A 24345-nucleotide genomic window follows, 5' to 3' on the forward strand; every position below is an offset into this window, starting at 1 on the left:
TTAAATCCATTTAGGAGTGGGTTCTCTAACGTAAGGATAAAGATTCCTCAATCCCATAATGAATTTTGTCATGGTGAATGAGCAAACACTGAGAATCCCTCAATTGGGGAATGAAAGACGGAGAGCCACCAAGCGAACCCTGACAGAACTCATAGATAATTCTGACTAATTCCAGGAGATACTCAAAGGCTGCAGAAAGTGAAGAATGAACGGACAATAGATGTCACTGATCACACCAGTGGTGAAATCTTTTCCATTTCTGCAAGTAAGTATGATGCATAGATCTTTTCCTACTATTTAATATCTGCTATACCTCTGCAGAACAGGAAATCTCTATTCCTGCGAACAATCCATTAACCAAGCCTGGAGGCGAAGAATTCCCAGGTTGGGACAGAGTCTACTGTTATCTTGGGGGGGAAGGTTGGAAATGGATGAAAGACTCATAGCTGGACAAACCAGGAAGAGTACCAGGGTTGTCTGGGTCACGTTCGAACTATTACTATGATCTTGGCTTTGTCTTGCTTGATCTTGTTTACAACTTTCAATCTCAGGGCCATTGGAAGAAATGCATACAGAAGACCTCTCATCCACAAATGAGGAAAGCATCTCCCAGTGAGTGAGGGCCCAAACCCCCTTTCAAGCAAAATAGTTTGTGCTTCCTGTTCGTAATTGTGGCAAAGAGATGCACTTTTGGAATGCCCCAACTCACAAAAATGTGATTGAGAATCCGGGAGTCCAACTCCGATTCATAGTCCTGGAAGAAGAGCCTGCTGAGGTCATTGGCCTACGTGTTTTGTATGCCCAGGAAGTAGGCTGCTGAAATTAGGATGTGGTTGGCTATATACCAGTTCCATAGCCTCATTTCTTCAGCACAAAGAGAAGAGTATCTCATTCCCCCTGCCAGCTGATATAGAACATGCAGGCTACATTGTCATGATTTTTGTGGATCTGTTGCTGACTAATGGCAGGAAGTGGATACAGGCATTCCTTACTGCCTTCACCTCCAGGAGGTTAATATGTAACTGTGCCCTGAATGGTATGGATCCCTAAATGCACTTCCCAACCTGCCAGAGACACATCTGTCATTATGGTGATGGTTGGGAAGACTTGGATGAATGGAACACCTGCACAAATATTGTGTAGGTCTTTCCACAAGTTGGGAGAGTCTCATACCTGATAAGGGACTGACACCAGCTTGTTCAGGTTGCGTTTGTCCAGGGTATAAACCATCCTGAGCCAACCCTGGAAACACCAAGGCATAACGTGGCATATTGTTTCACAAAGGTACATGCTGTCACTTGTCCAAGTAATTGAAAACTATTTCCTGTTAATGTCTGTGGACTGATGTGTATTTTTGAGATAAGGCCTTCCACTACTTCCTTTCAGAATCTATTAGACTCTATTGTCTAATAGATCTCACTTTTCAATTAGTATCAACAAAAATTTCTAAAGTTTCCCTTTGCTTAATTTCATCCCTCTTCTTCTAGTTATATCCCCCAGAACTCTTCTAAGCAATCAGTCTCCCTCTTCATTATTTGCATTCAAATGCTTGTAGACGTGTCACATTTCTACCTGTTATTTTTCCTTTCGTGAAGCCAAACCAATTTAGATATTTTACTCTTCCCTCGTAAATCAATCCCTCCAGCCTTCTAGTCATTTTTGTTGCTCTTCTCTAATTCCCTCCAATTTGTTGATTGCTTTCTGATAATTGGGTATTTATACAGCACCTAAAGGGCACCCTGTTCATGGCGCGCAATATTCAAGGTGCACTCTGTACCAGAAAGAAGCCCATCAATTCCCTTTTAAGTGATGAAATTCCTTTGCAAGTGCCACCGGAATTTCACTTTGGCTTTTTTTTTTTTTGGCAGCAATATTTTCTAGTTGGCCATTTGCTACCATCGCTGGCATGACACCATTTCCATTATCTTCCTTGTCATTGGAGGTCAGAGAGTTTTGTCCTGCCACTGTACCTCAAGGTGCACCAGCTGGTATTTTTCTAAGTTCAGTATCATTTCTTCCCTGGCCATATCTTTTTTATTGTGTTTTAGTCTTCAGTGGAATGTGCACCACCTCCACTTCAGTAACATCTGCAGGAGTTGGCAAATTTACCATACGCCTCTGCCAGATTAAAAAGGGCTTAAAGCTGAACAATTGACACTGACCCCTGTAGCACCTCCTGCTCAATACATTGTCATTTATCACTAATACCCTTTGTTTACATTCCTTCAGCCTGCATTTAACCCATGAGTCCATGTTTATATCAGGCCCATTATAAATGAAGTGCAAGTAAGATCATGTGAAGTTACAATATGATTTATGTTTTAAAAAACAAGTCACACTCCAACAGTTGATATTTATCTTTTGGTGCAATACAGGAGGAAGCTAGCTCTATAGCTCTGCTTCAATTACTGCTTTTTCTTCTATGTATTGCTGTTCCCAATGGGGATTAGGAAGCTCAGTTCATTTACTGACAGAGCAATGAAGAATATATGTATGTTTCTTATGGACAGTAGGTGACCTGAGTTTGTAATGGAGCTGACTTGTTACATTAAGAAAACTAAAAGTATTAAGCTTGTATTAATTTTATCATTTCATTTAATTATATTGATCAAATAGTCTCGGAAAACCTTGGGTTGCTTTCCAATATAACCAAATGTTAGAAACTCTGTACATTCCTATTTATGCATTAGCCATTTTATTTATTTTTAATAGTCAGAAATAATATTCTCTCACATTCATGTCCCTGTGCTGTGCCCATCACTGGGGTATCTGAGCACTTCTATTATGCTATAAATGTCTCTATCTAAAATAAAGGACAGTGTTTTCTGATATTTAACTATGCATTCATTGCTACCTGGACCACAAGGGCTGAATCTGGAACAGGTGGAGACTTACACAGCATATGAAAAAGATGAGGTGCTTCTCTGGCATGCGGAATAGACGGGGATAGAAATAAAAACTACTGCTCCAAGTGCATTGCGCGAGTCAGAGGGAAAAGGTGCTAAAGGGTGGGTGATGGGAAATGAAATCAGGAATTAAAAATAGAATTACATTTTCCACTTGGCAATATACAAACAACACTAAGTGCACTTCATAAATTTTACTATTGTTGCTGCAAGTGGTATTACCATAAATCACATTAGTAGCACACTTGGCACTTTTAAAAAGCCAAGTGGGCTGAGAGTACCAATAAGTTAAAACAGCTCTCCACTATCTCTGGATAGAGTGGAGGGGAAATGTATCATATAAGCTTTTACTATGACTAAAAGCTTGGTTTGCCTGCAGCAACATACAAAACAGCTTTCTGCCAGCAAGTTATTATAACAGTGCTCACCAATATTGTTGTGTGTGTGTGTATATTTTTTTTTTTTACCTGCTGGGCAAGAGGAGAGGTCTGCCTGCTCTTTTTCTCATCTCTAGCAGGAAAGAGAGACTTAAGCAGCTTTGGCATCTGAGGCACGAAGGATTTTACTGGATTCAGGTAGGAAGCAGCCAGGCTACCGAGTCCTGTCAACAAAGTTTTTTTAAAAAAGTGTAATCAACAGCTGTGGTTCTTTCACAATAGAAAACCTATGAACCTTCTAATGTTGTAATCAGCACTAGGGAGGGAGTTGACTAGAGGTCAGAGCAACAAAGGACTAGTAGTCAGGACTCCTGTTCCTATTCCCAGCTCTTCCACTGAATTAATGTGTGATCTTGGGCAAGAGACAAACTCTCTGAGGCTCAGTTTGCCCTTCTGTCAAACAGGGATAAGAGCTCCCGCTCTCACATAGGATGCCAAGGCTTAAGATACATACATGGATTCGGAAACACTAAATGCTTTAAGAGTTGCAGTAGTAGAATTTTAAAATCCAGAAACAAGCAACACAGATGATAAAATATTACTATACAAGTGCAAAACTTTAAAAAGGTAAACTTGATTACTAAATCACACCCTAGAAATAACTAAATGGATTAGAAGTAAGTAATTTTGACTGCATTGGTACATAACCAGGGTCATAGAGCTCTCCCAGCTCATACCTGTTCCTTTACTCTACTGTTGTCACTCTGTTCTCATCCCCCTTGAGAAACACTAGTTATAACCAGTACATAAAACAGACAACTTTATCACTGCACTCTTCCGTTATACATTGAGCTCTATATGCAAAATATCCATCCCGATCTGCTCTTTGTTATTTTCTAATACATTGGTAGCTTTGCAGCCTTTGCAATTTTACTTGCATAACATATGGTGTATTATGATGTTTCTGAATTTCTTTGTCTGTTATTTAAGAATTTCAGCTTCTGGAGGCAAGGACTGTGTCTTCACAAAAACAGTGGGCACCATTAAACACTCATCATACCAGCCAGGGTTTGCAGAGCTGTGGTTTCCTCATATCAAAGTAAAGAAAGACAACGGGTAGAGCAGATACTCAGGACAGTGAATGTCAAGTTCTTACTGATGCTCAATGCATGTTTGCACAGTACAGAGCACAACGGTAGAACTCAATAAGCATTCTTTTTTTTTCTCTTTTTTTAAATTCTAACGGTATATCCAGAGGGACTACCTCCACCCCCTTTTCTCCTGAAGTTCCAAATAGAATATTTCACTTTAAACTTCTACCATAGCCAATTTAGCTTTGGGAAAGCTGTTACCTGGATCATTAGAATGGTTTTGCTGAGTAGAGCCTGACGAAGATGTACGAGACGGGGTCATCCCACTACCAGAATGTGTTGAAATTTTGGATATATCTTGCTGGCTCTCCCATCGACCCTAGAAGAAAAGTAAGTTTATATTTTCAAAAGTTTTGTGGAGATTCTGCTAATACTTATACAGCATGCCAGCATATACAACGCTTTGCAGTACGTAGAATGTGCAAAATTAAGGACAGAACCCATGCCCCAAAATGTTTTCAGTTGAATTGAATGCTCAATCCCACAAGGTGCTAGGCATCATCAGCTCCCATTGACACTGGCAGACTCCTTTGTCCACTTACCACCACTGAATACTAATTGCAAGAATCACCGAGTTAAATTCTATAATTATGCATAGGTCTGACTAGATGATCATACTGGCACCTTCTAACCCAAAAACCAAGGAAGACTTTGTGGCCTTCTAAAGTAGAATTCAAGACTGAAGTTTGCATGAAAGGGAGGGAGAGCAGGATATAATGAGAACAGATGGATGTGGACAGCCTTGCTCTTCGGGCTGAAGGAAAGCTAGTGCATAGGTTCAAGTAGTATGAAAGGAGATAAGATCAGCAAGAAATGAAGATGATTTTGCTTGTTGTGTTCTATACACTTGGAAGGAAGAGAGATGGAAGAAAAAGAAACTGAATTATGGCAGATACCCAGCAGTCAAGGAGAGAAGTAATTAGAGAATGGGCTAGTGTTTTAGCATTGCAGATAGGGATGAAATGTGGAGATATTAAGTGGTGGGATCTAGAGAGGGCCTGCACTAAAGGAAGGAAGAAGTTGAAGAGGAAAAATTACTTGCTGTACAGTAAGTGTTCTTAGAGAAGTTTTGTTCACTTGGATCCCATTTAGGCTTGCATGCACCCTATGTGCACTTTGGCCTGCAGCATCCGTTGATATGATGTCTGCACACCACAGACTTTTGTACCCCCCCAACCCCCGGGCATAAAAGGTGGAGCAGGCCCAACTGCTTCCGTTCCTTTGCCAATACAGAACCCCAAAGCTAAAAGACTCCACAGTAGTGGGAAGGGAGGACAGGTTGTGGAATCCACGTGAATACAACATCTCAAACATCCATGGTTACCATAAGTGACCATTCTTTTTTCAAGTTTTTGTCCACATAAATCCCACCCTAGGTGATTAGCTAGCATTTATCACCCTAAGGAGGTGGGAGCTTGGAGTCTACTTAAATAAAGATTTCAGGACCGCCTTACCAAACTGGACACCAGATCCAGTAGCTGTAACTAACAAGTAGTGCTGAACAATAATATGTACTGAGCCTCTAACTGGCAGCCCTGCAAATTTCTGAAACAGAAATATTCCTCAAGTACGTCAATGAGGTTGCTTGGGCCCTAGCAGATCATGATTTAATGTGAGATGGTGGAGCTAATTTATTTAGTTAAGAGGAGATTTTAGTTCAGGCATAATAGCTAGGTCTCTAGAAGTTGTAAATACAGACAGTACTGAAAAAGGCGGTTCTGAAGAAAGGGGTACTGTAGAGATCAGGGCCAGTGAGGGTCTCATCTCTCACACCAGTGAGAACGTCATCAGTGCAGATGGTAATGAGGTAGCCGGTACCAATATAGAAAGGTCGGTGACGGAGCTCAGTTGCCACGGTGCCAGTGCCGAAGAGCATGCATCAGGCAGTAGAACTGATCCGGGTTGCAGGTCAGGCTTTGAAAAAGGAACTGTGCTTTGATGGTACCAGGAAAAGTGATTGATGCTACGTTTGGGTCTTAGGATAGTGCTCCTTTCTACCAGTCAGCAGGAGCAACTGACTGATCCCCGGAGGTCTGTACTGATCATTTGCTACCTCTAGACAAAGTCTGAGGCCTTTTGGTAGCTATGGATAGCTTATCAGAGCACTGGCCAAATGCAGTTTATGAATTGCTGAATCATCTTTCAACTCATGATTCTCTGAGTCAAAAGTGCCCTTCATTGATCGCTCCAATAGAAATAATTTCAGCCAAGTGACTCGGGCTTTCTGGATCCATTTGGAGAAAGTTCTACAGATGGAGCATTTGTCAAGAATGGGGTCTTCTCCAAGGCAAAAGAGGCCTTGAGAATGCCCATCATACAGGGGCATTGCTGCCTCATAGGAAGGGCAGGACTTAAAGCCTGGAAACTGTGCCACAGCTATAAGGTCGATGCTTCAGTACTGAAGAGTCTCAGATTTTCTAAAACACTAGTGTTAGGATATAGATATTCAGGCCTGTCTGCAAAGGCCTGTACTTTAAGAATTTAGATGTATTCTTATCACTTGGCTAGTTAGAGGTATAAAAGAAAGAATCAAAATCACTGTTTGCCAGTGAAAGGTCCATCTCTTACTGTGACAGTCTGAGGCCCTGAGCTTAGGCTAAGGCCTTTGACTAAGCAACAGAGGCAGCCATAAGCTGGGAAGCGACCGGTCACATCCTCACATTCCAAACTAGTCACATTGAAAGAAGGTGCTATTGGGCTGCTAGGAATACACTCCTGTCCTGATAATGCCTATCACCTCCAGAGAAAGGGAAGTGCCTAGAAAATGTAAAAGGAAACTTAGTCTGATAGCATCCTGTCTGGCAAGAACTCACTTATCAATACTGGGATGTGAAATTCTCACTTCTGTATTGTTTTGTCATTATAGTTCCCACTTTGCTATTGTTTGTCTGTACAATCTCTGTCTGGTTCTGTGATTGTTTCTGTCTGCTGTATAATTAATTTTGCTGGGTGTAAACTAATTAAAGTGGTGGGATATAATTGGTTACATAATCATGTTACAATAGGTTAGGATTGGTTAGTTACATTTCAGGAAAATGATTGGTTAAGGTATAGCTAAGCAGAACTCAAGTTTTACTATATAGTCTGCAGTCAATCAGGAAGTGAGTGGGTGGGTGTGTGTGAAGGGGGAAATGGGAACAGGGAATGGGGGTGGGGAAACTGGAATCATGTTTTGCTAAAGGGGGAAATGGGAACAGGGAATGGGAGTGGGGAAATTAGAATCATGTTTGGCTAAGGGCAGGAATGGGAACAGGGACACAGGTGTAAGGCTCTGTGGTGTCAGAGCTGGGAAGGGGGACACTAAGGAAGGAAACTTGAATCATGCTTGCTGGAAGTTCACCCCAATAAACATCGAATTGTTTGCACCTTTGGACTTCGGGTATTTTTGCTCTATGTTCATGCGAGAAGGACCAGGGAAGTAAGTGGGTGAAGGAATAAGTCCCCTAACAACTATTTCTATTATTTTGCCAACGGGCTAAATAAAGTGAAATGTTAAGAACTAAACTGCTTCTAACTAACAGAGAAGTGCTAAAGGGTAGCAGGTGGACACAAGTTCTGTTTTACTGCCACAGGCGATAAGAAGAAACTGAGAGGCATTTGGGCCCATTCCATCCTTTATGCCCTCAGGATCATGGGGAGGCACATGCTCCTAGAATGGCATCCATGTGTACAAGTATTTGAAGAACAGTAGTTCTCAGCATTGAGCACATGGAAAAAGAGAAAGGAAAGATCCTCCCAGTTTTGGACAACAGGCAAGATTCATCAGGATGACTAAGACCCATCGACTTTGAGATGCCAGCAAGCCATCCAAGAGGAGATATTGCAGTGGCAGGTGGAGCTACTCTAACGGTCATAGAGTGAAGAGGTGTACTGCCAACAGAACAGATCAGTATAGAGTGGATAACAGAACCCAAGGGACCAAATAATATTCCCCAAAGAGTACAGAGGTAAAAGGAGGGGGGAAAGAATGGTCAACTGTCAATGGAAGGGAAAAGACCTATGCAATATGAATATAAACTTGTTCAGTGACCAAGAGCTATTTAGAGATTTGTACCATGGACAGAAAAAATGCAAGAATGTGTTATATATAAACTTGATGCAGTTCCCAAGTTTCACGTATGTTTATTAGATATGGCTCTCGCTTGTTTTGTACATTTACTGACTGAAACGTCTAAATTTATAACTAATGCCAATTGGTTAGACTCAGGGCCATGAAACTTTAGGTTCCACCAAGAAGGGTGGCAGGGGAAGGGAAAAGTGCTTATAAGTCCTTTGTCTGAAGGAGCTGTAGTTCCATGTACACAGTACATGGTCACTGCCAAATGACTGAACACCAAAGTCAATGGACTTAATTTAGCAAATCAAAAATAGCCACTGGAAGAACACATGTTCCCTGCCATATTTTGATACAAGGTTGTTTCTAAAATGTCTCACTGATTGCTGGAATGTTTTCCCAGTGCTTTCTTTCTTCTCTGCTGGTCCTTGACAATCTAGCACTCTATCCTCCAGGAAGAATTTTAAGAAGCTGATTTGGAGTCAGCCCCAAGGTGCACAGGAGTCTTACAGCAAATATTATGGGTTATTTCCTAAAAGTGTTCTCTAGGTTTCACTAACCTCAACTATTTTTTCCCAGTTGGCAGGCTGTTAAAATGCTGCCACTAAACCACAGGAATGAAAGCCTTCGTGTCTCATCTATTCAAGCCCAGTCACTGTTCTTAAATATTGCCTTGGCCCCGTTCCTATCCCTGTCTGCTGTAATAAATAGGAGAGTGCACTAATTTGCACTGATCTACTTTGATACAACTTAGAGAAATATCACTAGTGCCAACTGGGGTTTAAGCTCAATTGGCCCTGCCTTCCCACATGGCTTTGAGATACAACATGGGCTGCAGCTCCCCATAGATTTCAAAGGGAGACAGACATGACCAGGATAGAATGGATATCATTAACAACATATTTTAGGGCCTACTTGTAAAGAATGTCATCACTGTGTGGTTATAGTCAGAGGAATGACTGTAAATGGATCAGACTCCATATTTAGCCCCTCTCATTGACTCTGTATCCAATTTGCTCAATTTACAAGACAAAAAATCCCACAGTTAACAGCCAGTGCAAGTGACGTGGGATCTAAAAATCCTGCTGTATCTTATATTACCAGTGAAAGATTCTAAATCGTAACTCATCTGGCACTTGTAATGATATAATAGAATTCCTCTCCCCCCCCAAAAACCATATCAGCTCTGTAGTAAAAAATTGGCTTGTCCTCTCTAAAGCAAGCAGATATAACTCAAAGACAGAGATAGGACCAAATGCAGCTCAGTTACCAGAGTATTAAGCTGGAGTAACTATTGTCTTTTGAGTTAGGACAGTAGTGTCTCCCTCCTCCCTGTCCCAACTGGATGGTTTAATTCTATAATGCAGCATTAAAAAAATATTAAAGCCCACAAGTGATTCCCCATAATGATTTTAAATAAAGGTCTCTGTCAAAGGGGTGATGGTGGGTTAACTCTTCAGAAGCTGCCCACTGTAAAAATCTGTGCATGCCTGCGACGTCGGTATGCACAGCAATTTTGAATGGATTTCTAAAAAGCGCCACTACACACACACTCCCCAGCTCCACTCCTGGCAAAGGATTTTCCCAATCTCTTACTCTGAAGTGCTGCCACCCACCTATGTGCAAAGAAATGAAGAGCCAACTCTTGCTGTAAGACCATTCTGGCTCCTGATTAGAATATTTCCAGAGGGACTGTTTTGGTGGCTGCAAGAGAACCTCCTACCATTTCTGCCCCATCTAGGGTGACCAGGTGTCTGGTATTTGACTGGAACACCCGATCGAAAAGGGATCCTGGAGGCTCCAGTCAGCATAGCCAACTGGGCTGTTAAAGGTCCGGTCGGCGGTGCTCAGGCAGGCTAGTCCCTACCTGTCCTGGCTCCACGCTGCACCCCGGAAGTTGCCAGCAGGTCCGGCTCCTAGGCGGGAGGGCCATGGGGCTCCATGCGCTGCCCCCGCCACAAGCACCGGCTTTGCACTCCCATTGGCTGGGAGCTGATGGGGTGGTGCCTGCAGCAGGCCAGAGCAGTACGCAGAGCCTCTTGCCCACCCACCTTTTCTAGCATCTGATCTGCTGGCTGCTTCTGGGGCATGTACAACACAGTGTCAGGACAGGCAGGCAGCCTGCCTTAGGCCCATCCCCTTACCCCTGCTGACCAGGAGCTGCCCCAGGGAAGCCCACGCCCCAACCCTGAGCCCCAACCGCCTGCCCTTAGACCCCTCCTGCACCCCAACCTCCCGCCCCAGCCCTGAGCCCCCCCACACTGCATCCCAAAGCCCTCATCCCTGGGCCTAGCCCAGAGCCCACCACCCCAGCCCAGAGCCCTCATACATCCTTGCACCCAAACCTCTGCCCCAGCCCTGAGCACCTCCCCACAAGCTGAATCCCCCTTCTTCACCTCAAACCCCTCATCCCTGGGCCCAGCCCAGAGCCTGCAAACCCCAGCCCAGAGCCCTCACCCCCTCCTGCACCCCAAGCCCCTGCCCCAGCCCAGTGAAAGTGAGTGAGGGTTGGGGAGAGCGAGCCACCTGGACACTAACAATGAAAGACTATTCCATGGAAACCTTACAGAATCACAGAGGTAGAAAAGACCTGTGATGTCTTCTAATTCACTGCCCAGCTGCCAATCCAGGACTGTAACACATTTGCTTGTTTCATGTCCATCTAGTTAGTTTTAACTAGTAAGAGGAGGCCTGTGGATCACTTCACCATGCCACAAGTTACACATTTCTACAGAACTATGGAACAGCTGCACCTGAACAGCTGGAGCTTCGTGACAACGTAAGAAAGAAAGATGTGTCCGACAGGCTAAGTCGCCTCTCAGTTACAACAGTTTCAGGTTGGTACAACACCGTTGTTTTCGATGGAGTTACTCATTGGCATCAGTAGCATGAAACATAGATGAACATGATTTGTTGGGGAAGAGTCAAGATGGCTTTTGTAAAGGGAAATCATGCCTCCCCAATCTATCGGAATTCTTTGAGGGGGTCAACAAACATGTGGGAAAGGGTGAGCCAGCGGATATACCGCACTTGGACTTTTCAGAAGGACTTTGACAAAGTCCCTCACCAAAAACTCTTAAGCAAAGTAAGCAGTCATGGGATAAAAGAGAAAATCCTCTCACAGATCAGTAAGTGGTTAAAAGACAGGAAACAAAGGGTAGGAATAAAAGGTTACAAAGGAGAGAGATAAATGGCGGGGTCCCCCAAAGATCTGTCCTGGGACTTGTGCTGTTCAACATATTCATAAATGAGCTGGAAAAAGGGGTAAACAGTGAGGTGGCAAAATTTGCAGACAATACACAATTACTCAAGATAGTTAAGTCCAAAACAGGCAGCAAACAGTTACTGTACAAAGAGAACTCTCAAAACTGGGTGACTAGGCAACAAAATGGCCCATGAAAATAATATTGATAAATGCAAAGTAAAGCACACTGGAAAACATAATCCTAACTACACATATAAAATTAGGGGATCTAAATTAGCTGTTACCACTGAAGAAAGATCTTGGAGTCATGGTTTGCTCAGTGTGAAGTAGTAGTCAAACAGAATGTTAGGAACCATTAGGAAAGGGATAGATAATAAGACAATAAATATCCTAATGCCACTATATAAATTCATGGAATGCCCACACCATGAGTACTGCACATTTGTGACGGGTTCGGTCACAGAAACCCCCTAGGGACTGCCACCTGATGTACTGAGACTACCTCTGAGCCAGTTTTCCCTGCCAGCGTGGGACTCCAGTACCCTGTCTTGTTGAGCCAGACATGCCAGTCTGCTCCAACACAGACCCAGAGTCTGAACCATGTGCCCCCAAAGCTGTAGACTTAACTGAAAACAGCTTAAGAAGTGTTCCTGTCTCTAGCACCCAGACACCCAGTTCCCAATGGGATGCAAACATCAAATGAATCCGTTTTACTCTGTATAAAGCTTATACAGGGTAAACTCATAAATTGTCCGCCCTCTATAACACTGATAGAGAGATATGCACAGCTGTTTGCTCCCACAGGTATTAATACTGCCACCTAGGTTAATTAATAAGCAAAAAGTGATTTTTATTAAGTATAAAAAGTAGGATTTAAGTGGTTCCAAGTAATAACAGACAGAACAAAGTAAGTTACCAAGCAAAATAAAACAAAAACACGCAAGTCTAAGCCTAATACATTAAGAAACTGATTACAGATAAAATCTCACCCTCAGATATGTTCCAATACACTTCTTTTACAGACTGCACTCCTTCCTAGTCTGGGCCCAATCTTTTCCCCTAGTACAGTCCTTGTTTCAGCTCAGGTGGTAGGTAGGGGATTTTTCATGACTGCCCACTTTGTTCTTCCACCCCCTTATCTAGCTTTGGCACAAGGCGGGAATCTTTCGTCTCTCTGGGTTTTCCATTTAGAAGGAGGGATGGGAAAGCACCAGGTTTAAGATGGATTCCAGTACCAGGTGACATGGTCACATGTCCTGGGAGACCCCAAGCATTCATTTTTCCTGGCCTGACTCACAGGAAGGCTTGCAAGTAAACAGATCTATTTACAACCAATTGTCCTAGTTGATAGGAGCCATCAAGATTCCAAACCACCATTAATGGCCCACACTTTGCATAATTACAATAGGACCTCAGAGTTATATTTCATATTTCTAGTTTCAGATACAAGAATGATAAATTTATACAAATTGGATGACCACACTCAGTGGATTATAAGCTTTGTAATGGTACCTTACAAGAGACCTTTTGCATGAAGCATATTCCAGTTACATTATATTCACACTTATTAGCATATTTTCATAAAATCATATGGAGTGCAATGTCAACAGTTACAGTCACCCCATTTCAAAAGAGATATATTAGAATTGGAAAAGGTACAGAGAAGGTCAACAAAAATGATTAAGGATATGGAACAGCTTCTGTATGAGGAGAGATTAAAAAGACTGGGAATTTTCAGCTTGGAAAAGAGATGACTAAGGCAGGGATATGATAGAGGTCTATAAAATCATGAATGGTATGGAGAGCGTTATTTATTACTTCTCATAACACAAGAACTAGGGGACACCCAATGAAATTAATAGGTGGCAGGTTTAAAAGAAACAAAAGGCATAACACACAGTCAAATTGTGGAATTTGTTGCCAGGAGATGCTGTGAAGGCCAAAACTAGGTTAAAAAAAAGAAGTAGATAAATTCATGGAGAACAGGTCCATCAATGGCTATTAGCTAAGATGGTCAGAGATGCAACCCCATGCTCTGGGAGTGGATGACAGGGGATGGATCACTCGATAATTGTCATGTTCAGTTCATTCCCTCTGAAGTACTGGGCATTTGGCACTAGAGAGACCAGGATGGCCGTTCTTATGTAAATGAGGTACAATGGCTGTATTTTCAAAGCAGAAATATTTTAAAGCAAAGGCATTTAAAGTAAGAACAATATAGTAACTATAGTGGGATAATAATTTTATCGCACTCATTAGGTGGACCTAATGCATTAGTTACATCTGCTGGGACCTTTGGACTCTGAAGCATGCCATGTGCAGTATCACTGAAAATTCAGATAATGAATTTTTCTCTCAATGCTTAAATGAAGTACAGTATTTTAATGAGAAACTGTGGGACATTTCTATGGATGTGGTTATAAGCAATTAATTACTTGCAGATGTTTTAGCATTTCCTACATGGAACAGAAATTTAACTATCTACATTAGACCATATATGAAAACTCAATTTCTTCATACCATTGCATTATGCATTAAAACTCCTTTCTCACCCCCTATTCTCCATATGAATACATATTTATGCACACACACAAACTGTGCAGGTCATAGGAAGGCCCTGTCGTCTATCTAGGCCTTGAGAAGTCTCTCAAAGTAATTATTTGATCTTTAAATCGAGATTACTTTTGAACCATGTCCTGATGATATTTTTTTATGGTCAGTGATGGGGTTGATTCTGGGGCCACACACCACAAAAAGGAAGAAGAGATTCTCCCTGATCTCCTCTTCAAAGGCCACAAATTGCTTTAAACGTTTACCTTCTGACTGCCAAGGTTGTACAGGGGAGCTAAATCTTGACGGCTTCCAGATATCTGAAATGGTTGAAGTGAACACATACATTAGTTTCTGCAAAATGTTAAGTACCTCTAATAAATGTGTCTTGAAAATACATAAGAGCAGGAAAGATGGTCTTGCAGTTATAGCACAAAACTGAGTTTAGGGTGAAATGCTGTCCCCACCGAAGTTTATGGCAGAACTTCTACTGATTGGACCCTTAGGTTCTATCTCTAGCTCTGCCACAGATTTCCTGTGTGATCTTGGTCAAGTCAAAATCTCTGTCTCAGTTCCTTCAGGTGTTAAACAGAAAATATAATTTCTACAGAAAATATGTATGAGGCTTAATTCATTAGTACTGGTATTTATAACGTGCCTTGAGATCTTCAGACAAAAAGAGTTGTAAGCACAAAATATTAACTTGATAATTGGATGAAATACCTTCAGTGTTTCAAAAAAAAGTAGCGTGTACAGAAGTACATTTCACATGGCTATTTTTACATGGTCTGGATAGGTATGGGTGTTTAGAATGCTAGCCTATGTGATCAGGATATGGAAATTTGTGGGTTTTGTCTCTGCTCAGGAATTCACATGCTGGCTTATCTCCCCCACCACCAAGGAAGGGTGCAATTGGGGGATGAGACCAGAGGCAACTCATCGTTTTATTCTCCCACCTGGATAACTTAGGGCCCTGTGTGTTGTATGGTCTGCCCTCCTCATGGAGCTATTGATGCAACTGTGGCATACTTACCCGATTGACGCTGGGAGAGCTCAGACTCCTCCTGTTAAGTTTTCCTTTCCCCGTTAACTGCTCTTTCACCGCAACCTCCTGCAGACCAGTCAAGACATCAGGACAGAAACACTTTACAAGCATGTACACTGTGATCGAAGTGTGGTTTTGCATATACATGAAAATATTTCAATACAGCCCTAATGCACCATAGAAGAAAGGAGACTTCACAATTTAATCTTTAATGTCTCATATAGTATGCTGATAGTAGGAAGTCTACAGGGAGCGGGCAAGTTTGGTCCACTAGTAACTGTTTGCTCAGTGGTATGGCTAGAATTTTACATAATCTTTAGAAGGTCATTGAGCATCTATAGCCTTGCATCTATGAGAGGGCTATATCTCTAACAGATGTGAACAGTGAGACTCCTTTTCCTAGCTGAGCTCCTATTTTAATTCTTTAAAGTAATTATATCTGACAGAGAACTTCCTTTCAATACTTAAGAGTGCAGCACACTTTATTGTTAATTTATAGGGGGCAAACACATGCTCAGATTTGTTTTGGATAACTTTCTCTCTCTTGCTTGCATAATTTATACCCAGAAATACAATTTTCCATAAATGTGTCCCTCTCCTGTGTTTTTCCTGGTAAACAGATCAAGTTACAATACTTACGATTAACCTAATCAATGTCTCACTTATTGATAGAACAGGCTTGGTTACGCCAATGCATAGCATGTACAAGATGACACAAGTTGCTAATGACTTCAGAAAACTTGCTTTCTGAAACTCTGGGTTTAATTTTAAAGCCAACTCCACACACAACTATCTTTTTTGAAATACAATTCTGGCAGTGCACAGTGCGTTTCAAAACACACAGAGAAACCCAGAATGGACAGTGCCACTGATATCAAGCCTTCAATCCTACCTGTACTGCATACAATTTCGAAGGAGTAACAAGTATGTGAAAGAGCTACCATCATGCACTTGCTTCCTTCGAAGTCTGTGTCAGGACACTCTGAAGAGCTGAGGCATATACTGAAGTGGCCCTCTTGTTTATTAAGCCATTGCATGCACTGATAAAAAGATTTCTATCACAACAGTGTTCTCAGTCAGTATATTTACTGATATCAACTCTGGCATTGGAAAAAAAAAAAAAAAAAAAAAAAAGACACCTGGCGAAGACGATCCAGGGTGAGAATGTTCTCCACTGCCAGCACACTCCGCAGGTACTTTTCAATATAGGCTTCTGAGTCAGCTGAAGCTGCGTTTTCAACATTAGCTGCCATCCTTGCTAGTGCTTCCCGCTCCTCAGCTCCCTGAGCATCCTGGGAAAAAGGAAAGAAAGGCTGCCTTGTTTAAAGGAAATATTTCCAATTTAAAAAACCCCCAAAAATACAGCCAACCAACCAAAAAACAACACGTCTTTCCCTGTACAGACCATATGAAGGCTTTGAAAAAATGGATGATGTTGATTCAACATTGAATCTTCCCCTAAATTAGGTAAGAAATTAATCTACTTCTGCAGTACATGCAGGAATCCCTAACAAAGACTTTTTAGGAGCTCCTGCAGCATAGAAGCTAGATGGGTGCTTGTATTGTTTTTGATGAGTCCAACCCTTCAGCTGTAAAGGCTGGTTATGGTTCTCTTTCCTTGTCAGCAGAGTTTCATGGGGAGATATCACCATCAAGCAATGTAAATACTATTCTTGGGGGTATTTTGCGCCACTGTGCAAGTGCAGCATTAACGTCTCCCATAGATTCCCCACCCCCCCCTCAGAATAATTGATTCTGACGGGGACTCGAGGAGGTGAAGGGAAGCCACAAGAGGGGTCATGCTGCAGTTATACCTTTTGCTAGCCAGGGGCTAATGTGGCGTCAGAAGAGGGCAGCTGGCTCACATGCTGGAGCAGCCAGCCATGGAGAGGGAGGGGGCAGAGGCCAGGTAAGGAGGCACGGAATAGGGGAGGAACAGAGCAGGGCACCTAGAGCTGCTGGGGGAGGGGAGGGGTCACACAGACTGGAGTTCAGAAGGGCTAGTTGGGGGGAAGGGGAATGGCAAACTGGGGCGGGGACACAGGAGCTAGTTGGGTGAGAACACTGAGTGGGAGTGGGGGGTGCAGGGCCACATGGGGACAAGAGGATGGGGAGTGCATTGCCACATGGGGATGGGGCAGCCATGCCTGGCTGAGCGAGGGTGCAGGGCCACATGCGGCTGGGAGAAAGTTGGGGTGCAGGGCCAAACGGGGACTGGGACAGATGTGCCTGATTAAATGGGAGAGGTTGAGGTCAGCCAGGGTCTGCATGGGAAAAGCTCCCCAACTCCCTAACAATCCCTCCCCCTCAAAAAACCTGTTGCATACTTTTCCCAGCCACATCTCACAACCCTCCAGGTTCACTCCCAGGCTCCCTCCCAGTAATTACTTCCCTCTCCCTTAGCTCCTCCATTACCCATGACTGTCCCAAGCCTTTGCTCTGCTTCTGAGGGGTGCGGGAAATACGGTTCTATACTGTAGTTTAAATGAATTATTACTCAAAGTTCTGTACTAATATGCCTAGTAAGGAATCTATTTGTCAAAAACATTTCCTTAATCTTTTTTGTTTTCTGTACTGTTACAGACATATTTGCTGACAGGTATTTTGAAATAAATTACCAAAATAATTGAAACTGGCATGATTATATTATGGTATTTTGACAAGTAAAATATGCAGAATTTTTATATATTATGCGCAGAATTCCCCCAGGAGTAAAATGTCTGTCTTCAGATATTTTATAGCACTAAAGTCAGCCACATTTGGGTCTTTGCCTGCTCCCTACAACATACTAAGCTACCATATGAAGGGAAATAAAACTAAGAAAGTTGACAAAACAGAGACTACAGCTTCAGACACGCTTTGGGTGGGAGGTGTGTCTGTCTCTCGCAGTGCTTTCTTGGAGGCTGTTATTGGGCATCTGTTTTGACCGAACAAAGGCAAGAGTGGAGGCAATGAAGGAAAGTATGATGAGGCTCAGTGCTCGAAGGGTTAAAGCAAGGCATTATTTATTAAGGGACAGCCTCCACTTGAAATTTAGATTCTATTTAAAAAAAAAATTAAAAGTAGTCCGGTACTAAACTTGCTCCCGAGTCCCAGGACAAGATTTCTTAAAATATTTCTCTTCCCCATTGCTGTATGAAAGACCCACACAAATGACGAGGGAAAAATGACTAAACACGGTAAACAATGCAGATTGCTGCAAAATGCACAACGTGGAAAAAAAACAGTTTGTCTAATCTCTGTCTGTTCTAGGAATCTTAGTTATTACTTGTAGCAACCATAGGCAATGAATATTCAACCAGATGTGAGATTTCAAGAAGTTGGTGTCCCTTTGACAGTTTCAGATATTTTCAATTCCTAATTATTCACCTCTGGAATATTAGAGACTATCTCAAAGGTGACTCCACAGCCAGGAATGGAACTTCGGTGAGACATTCTTCTCAGGAAGCTCTGTGCAAAACCCTATAGAGGAAGAAGGAAAGGGGAAAAAATGGTTGTTTCGGTTAAAAAAAAAAAAAAAGGTGTTTTAAAATAACATTTTCAACAAAAGCAAATGTTTGTATATGGCTAATAACAGAACAGACAAAACAAGCAGGCAGCATTCAAAGGACTTTAGTCCAAATAAAGACAAAATCCGTTACTTCTGTCTTCATTATAGATGTAAAAAGGGGATTATCTTTCTACACAGCAAAGTGACCTCTTAACTAGAAAGCAAAGGATTGACTGGTTCGAGATGATTATTTTTTTTTTTTGGGAGACCCCAGGGTGACTTTTCTTGAATATTGACAAGTACAGACATTAAATTCTTGACCAAAGAGATCGTTATGAAGAATGATTTAAGAGGGCATTGTCATTGTTTATGCTGACTTGGCACCGCGCAGGGTTAAGAACTGGATTCTTGAATTAATGCAGAGATGAGTCATTGAAAGATGCTGCTGAGTCTGAACAGCCTGGAAAGGTTATCGCTGGGGATTAAAAAAACCTAGTGAGAAGGCTGAATTTTTGTGTTGGCAAATAGACTCAGCTTGCAGATGAAATCGGCATTGTTGGTGACTCAATACAATCTTTATGATAAATGGAGCCTGCAAATGATTTCTGTGAAATGGGTTCCCCCCCAGTTCTAGATAATGGAGAATTTGCCTCACTGTTTCCTTTCTGGGAAAGGCTTCGCACCTAGTCAGACATCTAGTGCTGTGCCTCTCTTCCTCCAAATACTATCAGCAGCTCAGTTGTGTCCACAGGGCTCTGCCTGGAGCTTGGCCATACCCCTTCTGGCCTCGCTTCAGACTCTGCCTCCTATAGCGCCAACGGACGAGCAGCTCAGCACCCCCACCTTATCGGATACTGTCGCTGGCATAGAAAGCCAAATTTTGGGGCAGCATTGAGCAGAATTATCCCTCCTCCCCCCATCTTCATCAAGGAATGAAGATTTTCAGGGATCATTCCCTCAATGGGACCATTCATTGAGCTCCTGCCTTCCATTTATTCCTCCCCCCGCACCTTCCATCATGGCAGAACAGGCCAAATGGAGAAAATAAAAGGTCAAGAGGGACTTTCGTTCTGAGAAGCCACAGACAGCAACGCGTGCCACAACTGCTGCTAGCATACCCCTAAATGTCTCAGACTGGAAGAGAGGTCAGTTTCTAGAAACAGATGCAGTCAATGTTACTGATGGGGAAAACATAATGCAGGTTTCACTTAGGATACATAGGCAAATTAGACGAATTTCACTAATCTACAAAACACAAGCTCCTGGCCCATGAGGAAACACCTACTAAACTCTATCCAATGTTAAATGATTGGGATTAGAGAGACTATTCACCATATTAATACTAATGATATTGAAATAAACATTCTCTCCAGTATTTAGCGGCATCGTACAAAAGCCATGAGAAAAAAAAAATCAAATAATCTTCCAAGACACTGAAGTTATCACACAGACTACTAGCAACTTGAAGCATCTCGTTATTCCCACACAGGACAGAGCAAATCAGTGTTAAGTAAACACAAGGAATCAAAACAGCAGCTGGTTGTTGCTATTTCTGATGCTTCTTTATGACAGTGTACCAAAGTAAAGAGCTGAAGCTGCTGAGGATGGGTGAAACACAGTATCCCACCTTCTTGATTCTCCAAGTCTAGTCCCCAGCAGGACTTGTGAGGAAGAGAACTGAAGATTAATGTATAAATTATTTTGGTATTTTCAAAGCTTCTACAAAATGGACCCAGATCACTTCAACATGTCAAACAAATGTATCCAGCCAAAGAAAAACTACATCAAGAGAAGAACTGGATACTTTTCTTTTTGTTCTGTAATGCTTCTGGCTAAGAGTAAGTTTAAAGACTCTTTTTAGAAGGCCACTGTTAATTTCATTTTTCTTCAAGGGACACTTGTCATGGCTCAGAATTACAAACACACAGCTCCCATAAAATATTTAAAAATATGCACCTCCATCTCAACCCGATGTTGGCAACCTATCAAATCCACCAAAACAAGGGGTACACCAGTGTTAAAATGCTGCAGTGAAGGGAAGCACAGACTAGGAGTCTGAGCACAGGACTGGGGACCAGGAATTACTGAACTCTGGTGTAGAGCAAGTCAAAAGCTCTTTGCCTCAGTCTCTCATCACTTTGACAGGGAGTCAAAACTCACTGGAGGGTTTTAAAAGATGTACCTGTCTCCCGTAGACATTAACGCAGACACGCTTGCGTAGCACTAGCTGCATTTCTGCAGGATGGCTGAGCTGGACAGTCACTCTCACAATAAGGAAAACTCTTTCATCTGTTGCTGTTCCTTTACTGAGCTGAATGCAGTTATGGACTGTGGAATCCCAGGAGGCTTCTACTTTCACCTGCAAAGGAAAAAAAGCATCTCCTCTAATACATAAATTTTAACTCAAAAAATTTCTAGTTCACCTAGAACTGGAAAAAACCAAATGTCTGTTTTATAAGAGGTCATTTTACAATCAATATAGTCTCCCAACAAAGATATTTGAATTTAAAAATGGAGGTTACTTACCTGTAAGTGGAAATTCTTTGGGATCTGTGATCCCTAGCTGTATTCCACATGTAGGTGCACATGCACATCATCCACTTGAGTCCATAAATTCTAACAAGCAGTGTCCGTTGACCCAGGGCATAAGAGGCAGTGTGGGCTGACACCTGTCCAGTTCTTCTTACTGTGAATCCAGTAGAATCCGAAGAAAAGGGGACTGAGGGGTGGTAGGATGGAGGGGAATATAGATATGGACCACACATCTCAAAGAACATCCAGTTACAGGTAAATGACCTCCACTACTTTGAGTGCTGGTCCCTATGCTTGCTCCACACCTGTGTGACTGACTAGCAGCATTCAGACTGAGGAGGGTGCGAGGATGTTAGCAGCAAAGATGCTTAAATTACTGCAGTTCCCACTGTTGCATCTGCTTGAACTAGCGTACAAAATGTTTTGTATGTGTGTGAATGGAACTCCAGGTAGCCATTCTACATATGTCCAGTATCGGTACTTCCTGCAGGGATGCTGTAGCAGCAACTTGTGCTCTCATGGATTGTGCCCTTACCCCATCAGGTGGAGGAATGTGTGTTAATTGGTAGAACTTGATTCCTCCAGAAATCCACTTACATTCTCTGAGAGGATAGAGCTTGTCCTTGCAACCTTTCTGCTATGAGAAATAGCCTTGGTGATTTTCTGATAGGTCTGGTCCTTTTCAGGTAGAATGTCAAGGCATGTCCGACTTTGAGGGAATGAAAGCGGCTCTCTTCAGCAGAGGCATGGAGTTTCAGGAAAAAAACAGATACATGGATAGTCTGGTTGACATGGAATTCAGAAATAACTGGGGAGGAATTTAGGATGGGGGTGAAAGGAGACCTTTTTCCTTGTGAGAAACAGTATAGAGTGGGTCTGCCATGAGGATTCCCATCTTGCACAATCTTTTGAGTGAGGAAACAGCAACTAAAAATTCCACTTTCAGGGACAAGTAGGACATAGGGCATGTTGCCAAGGGTTCTAATGGAGGTCTGGTGAGCATAGACAGGACAAGATTGTGGCCCCACTGAGGTGTAGGTTTGACCACTAGAGAAAAATCCTGACTAGCCCTTTCATGAATCTCACTGTCATTGGGTGAGTGAAAATGGAATGTCCAGCTACTGGAGGAAGGAAGACACTGATCATCTTGCAGTGAACTAATGGAAAGACCTGAGGGTTTCTTTTTTAAAAATAGGAGAATCTAAAACAACTGGGACATCTAGAAAGCTGGGAGAAGGCTGATTATGCTGAACCAAGGTAGAGAAGCATCTCCATTTAGCTAGGTAGCATTCTTACTTTGATATCTTGGATGGGTGCTGAGCAAAAACGTTCTAGTTTTGATGCCCATCCAAACACCAGGTGGAGTGGCTCTGGATTGCGGTATCCGATTCTGCCTTCTTCCTGAGTAAGAAGATCTGAAAAGGTGTGGATCCTGATAGGAGGTGGGACTGAAATTCTCAGGAGTTCTGAGAACCAAAACTGTCTGTGCCAGTTAGGTGCTGCAAGAACGACTCTGGCACTGTTGTGATGGATCTTTCTCAAGACCTGTGGTAGCAGGGGAATAGGAGGAAAGGCATATGTAAGTTCTTCTGTCCATGACAACAGGAGATCATTGCCCTGGGAGCTGTGACTCATAGCTCCTCTGGAGCAGTACGGGGGAAATTTCCTGTTCTTTGGGATCCCTTTGCATCCCAACTGAGGTGTTCCCCACACAGGGTCTGCAGAGAACTGTTTGTTCAGGCTGTATGCTAACGACTTTTGAGCACTTGGAAGGTATGTGGCTTGGATGGTGTTGTAGTTTCTGATATACCAGACCAAAGCCTGACTGCTTCTAGGAAGAGATCTTGCTTTGCCCTATTTGTTTATGTAACAGACCATGTTGCTGTTGTCTGATGTTACTTTGATATAGAAGTAAACGTATAAGCAGATTTAGCAGACTGCCCTCAGTTCCAGTAGATTGATGTGCAGTCTGGCCTCTTGTGGGGTCCAGGTACCTTTTATGGTGTGGTTGTTCATGTGAGCATTCCAACCCATAACGGATGAGTCCATTAGAAAAGTGACACTGGGGCAGGAGCACTGAAGGGGATTTCTACTTTCACTGGTTCTGGATTCAACCACCAGGTAAGACAGGTGATGACCCTGGTGGGAATGGCCACTCTGGTGTTGATGTGATCCTCATCTGGTGAGTAGACTGACCAAAGCCAGGCCTGTAGGCATTGTAGATGAAGTCTGGTGAATGGTGTCACATAAGTGCACAAGACCACGTGTCTAGAAGAGAAAGGCATACTTTAACCATAGTCCTTGGTCTGCAAGTAATCTGTGCTATCAGATTGCTCATTAACTGAAATCTTTCTGTGGGGAGGACCGCTCTGACAAACTTTATTGTCTGTGTGGGTGTTAAAATGGACTTTTCTTTCTTTGCACAGACATCCATCCTGCTAGACGATGGAGCAGGAACAAAGTCGCCAGGTGTCGGTCAATACTGCCTCTACTGGGGCCACCTACTAAGAGCTAGTTATCAAGATATGGGAAAACTGTGTACCCTGACATCTCATTTGGGCTGCAACCACAGAGAAGACCTTCATGAATACTCCTTTGCTGTTGCTAGTCTTAAGGGAAGGACTATGAACTGGAAACGTTCCCGATCCACTAGAAATCAAAGGAACTTTCTTGATACTGAAATGGCACTCATTTTATTGCCCCTTGTTGGAGGGGGGAGTCCACCTCCTGTTTAAGAATCACCTCATGAGAGTGGTCCCTGAAGGGGATTTGTGGGGTGGGAGAGAGAGAAAAACTCTATGGAATATCCTTAATGGACGAATTCTAGGACCCAATTCTCAGTCGTGATAGAGTCCCAATTGTGGGTGAAATGTGAGAGATGGCCCCCAAAGATAACGCGGGTAGAGGTAAGTGGCATCAAGAGCAGTGAAGGATATCACCGGAGGTGTCAAGGGTAGCCCTTAGTGGGTGGCTGAGAATAGGCAGATATATGGTAGCTGAAAATTGATGTCTCTGAAGCCTGATGTTTATGGGTG

At 42.7% G+C, this 24345-nt stretch overlaps 1 protein-coding gene across 1 annotated transcript in view; it reads right to left on the bottom strand.

The window, feature by feature from the left end:
* The window catches only part of KIF13B (kinesin family member 13B), a 208266-nt gene that overhangs the window by 23559 nt on the left and 160362 nt on the right, over positions 1–24345 (bottom strand). The window contains exons 31-37 of the mRNA XM_074947418.1: positions 20961–21137; positions 18658–18750; positions 16428–16580; positions 15277–15354; positions 14510–14563; positions 4636–4753; positions 3374–3507 (exon numbers count right to left, since the gene is read on the bottom strand). Coding sequence (XP_074803519.1) covers positions 3374–3507; positions 4636–4753; positions 14510–14563; positions 15277–15354; positions 16428–16580; positions 18658–18750; positions 20961–21137 — 807 coding nt within the window. The remainder of the gene's footprint in view (positions 1–3373; positions 3508–4635; positions 4754–14509; positions 14564–15276; positions 15355–16427; positions 16581–18657; positions 18751–20960; positions 21138–24345) is intronic.

The sequence above is a fragment of the Natator depressus genome, chromosome 3 (assembly GCF_965152275.1).
Source record: "Natator depressus isolate rNatDep1 chromosome 3, rNatDep2.hap1, whole genome shotgun sequence".
NCBI classification, from domain to species: Eukaryota; Metazoa; Chordata; order Testudines; family Cheloniidae; genus Natator; species Natator depressus.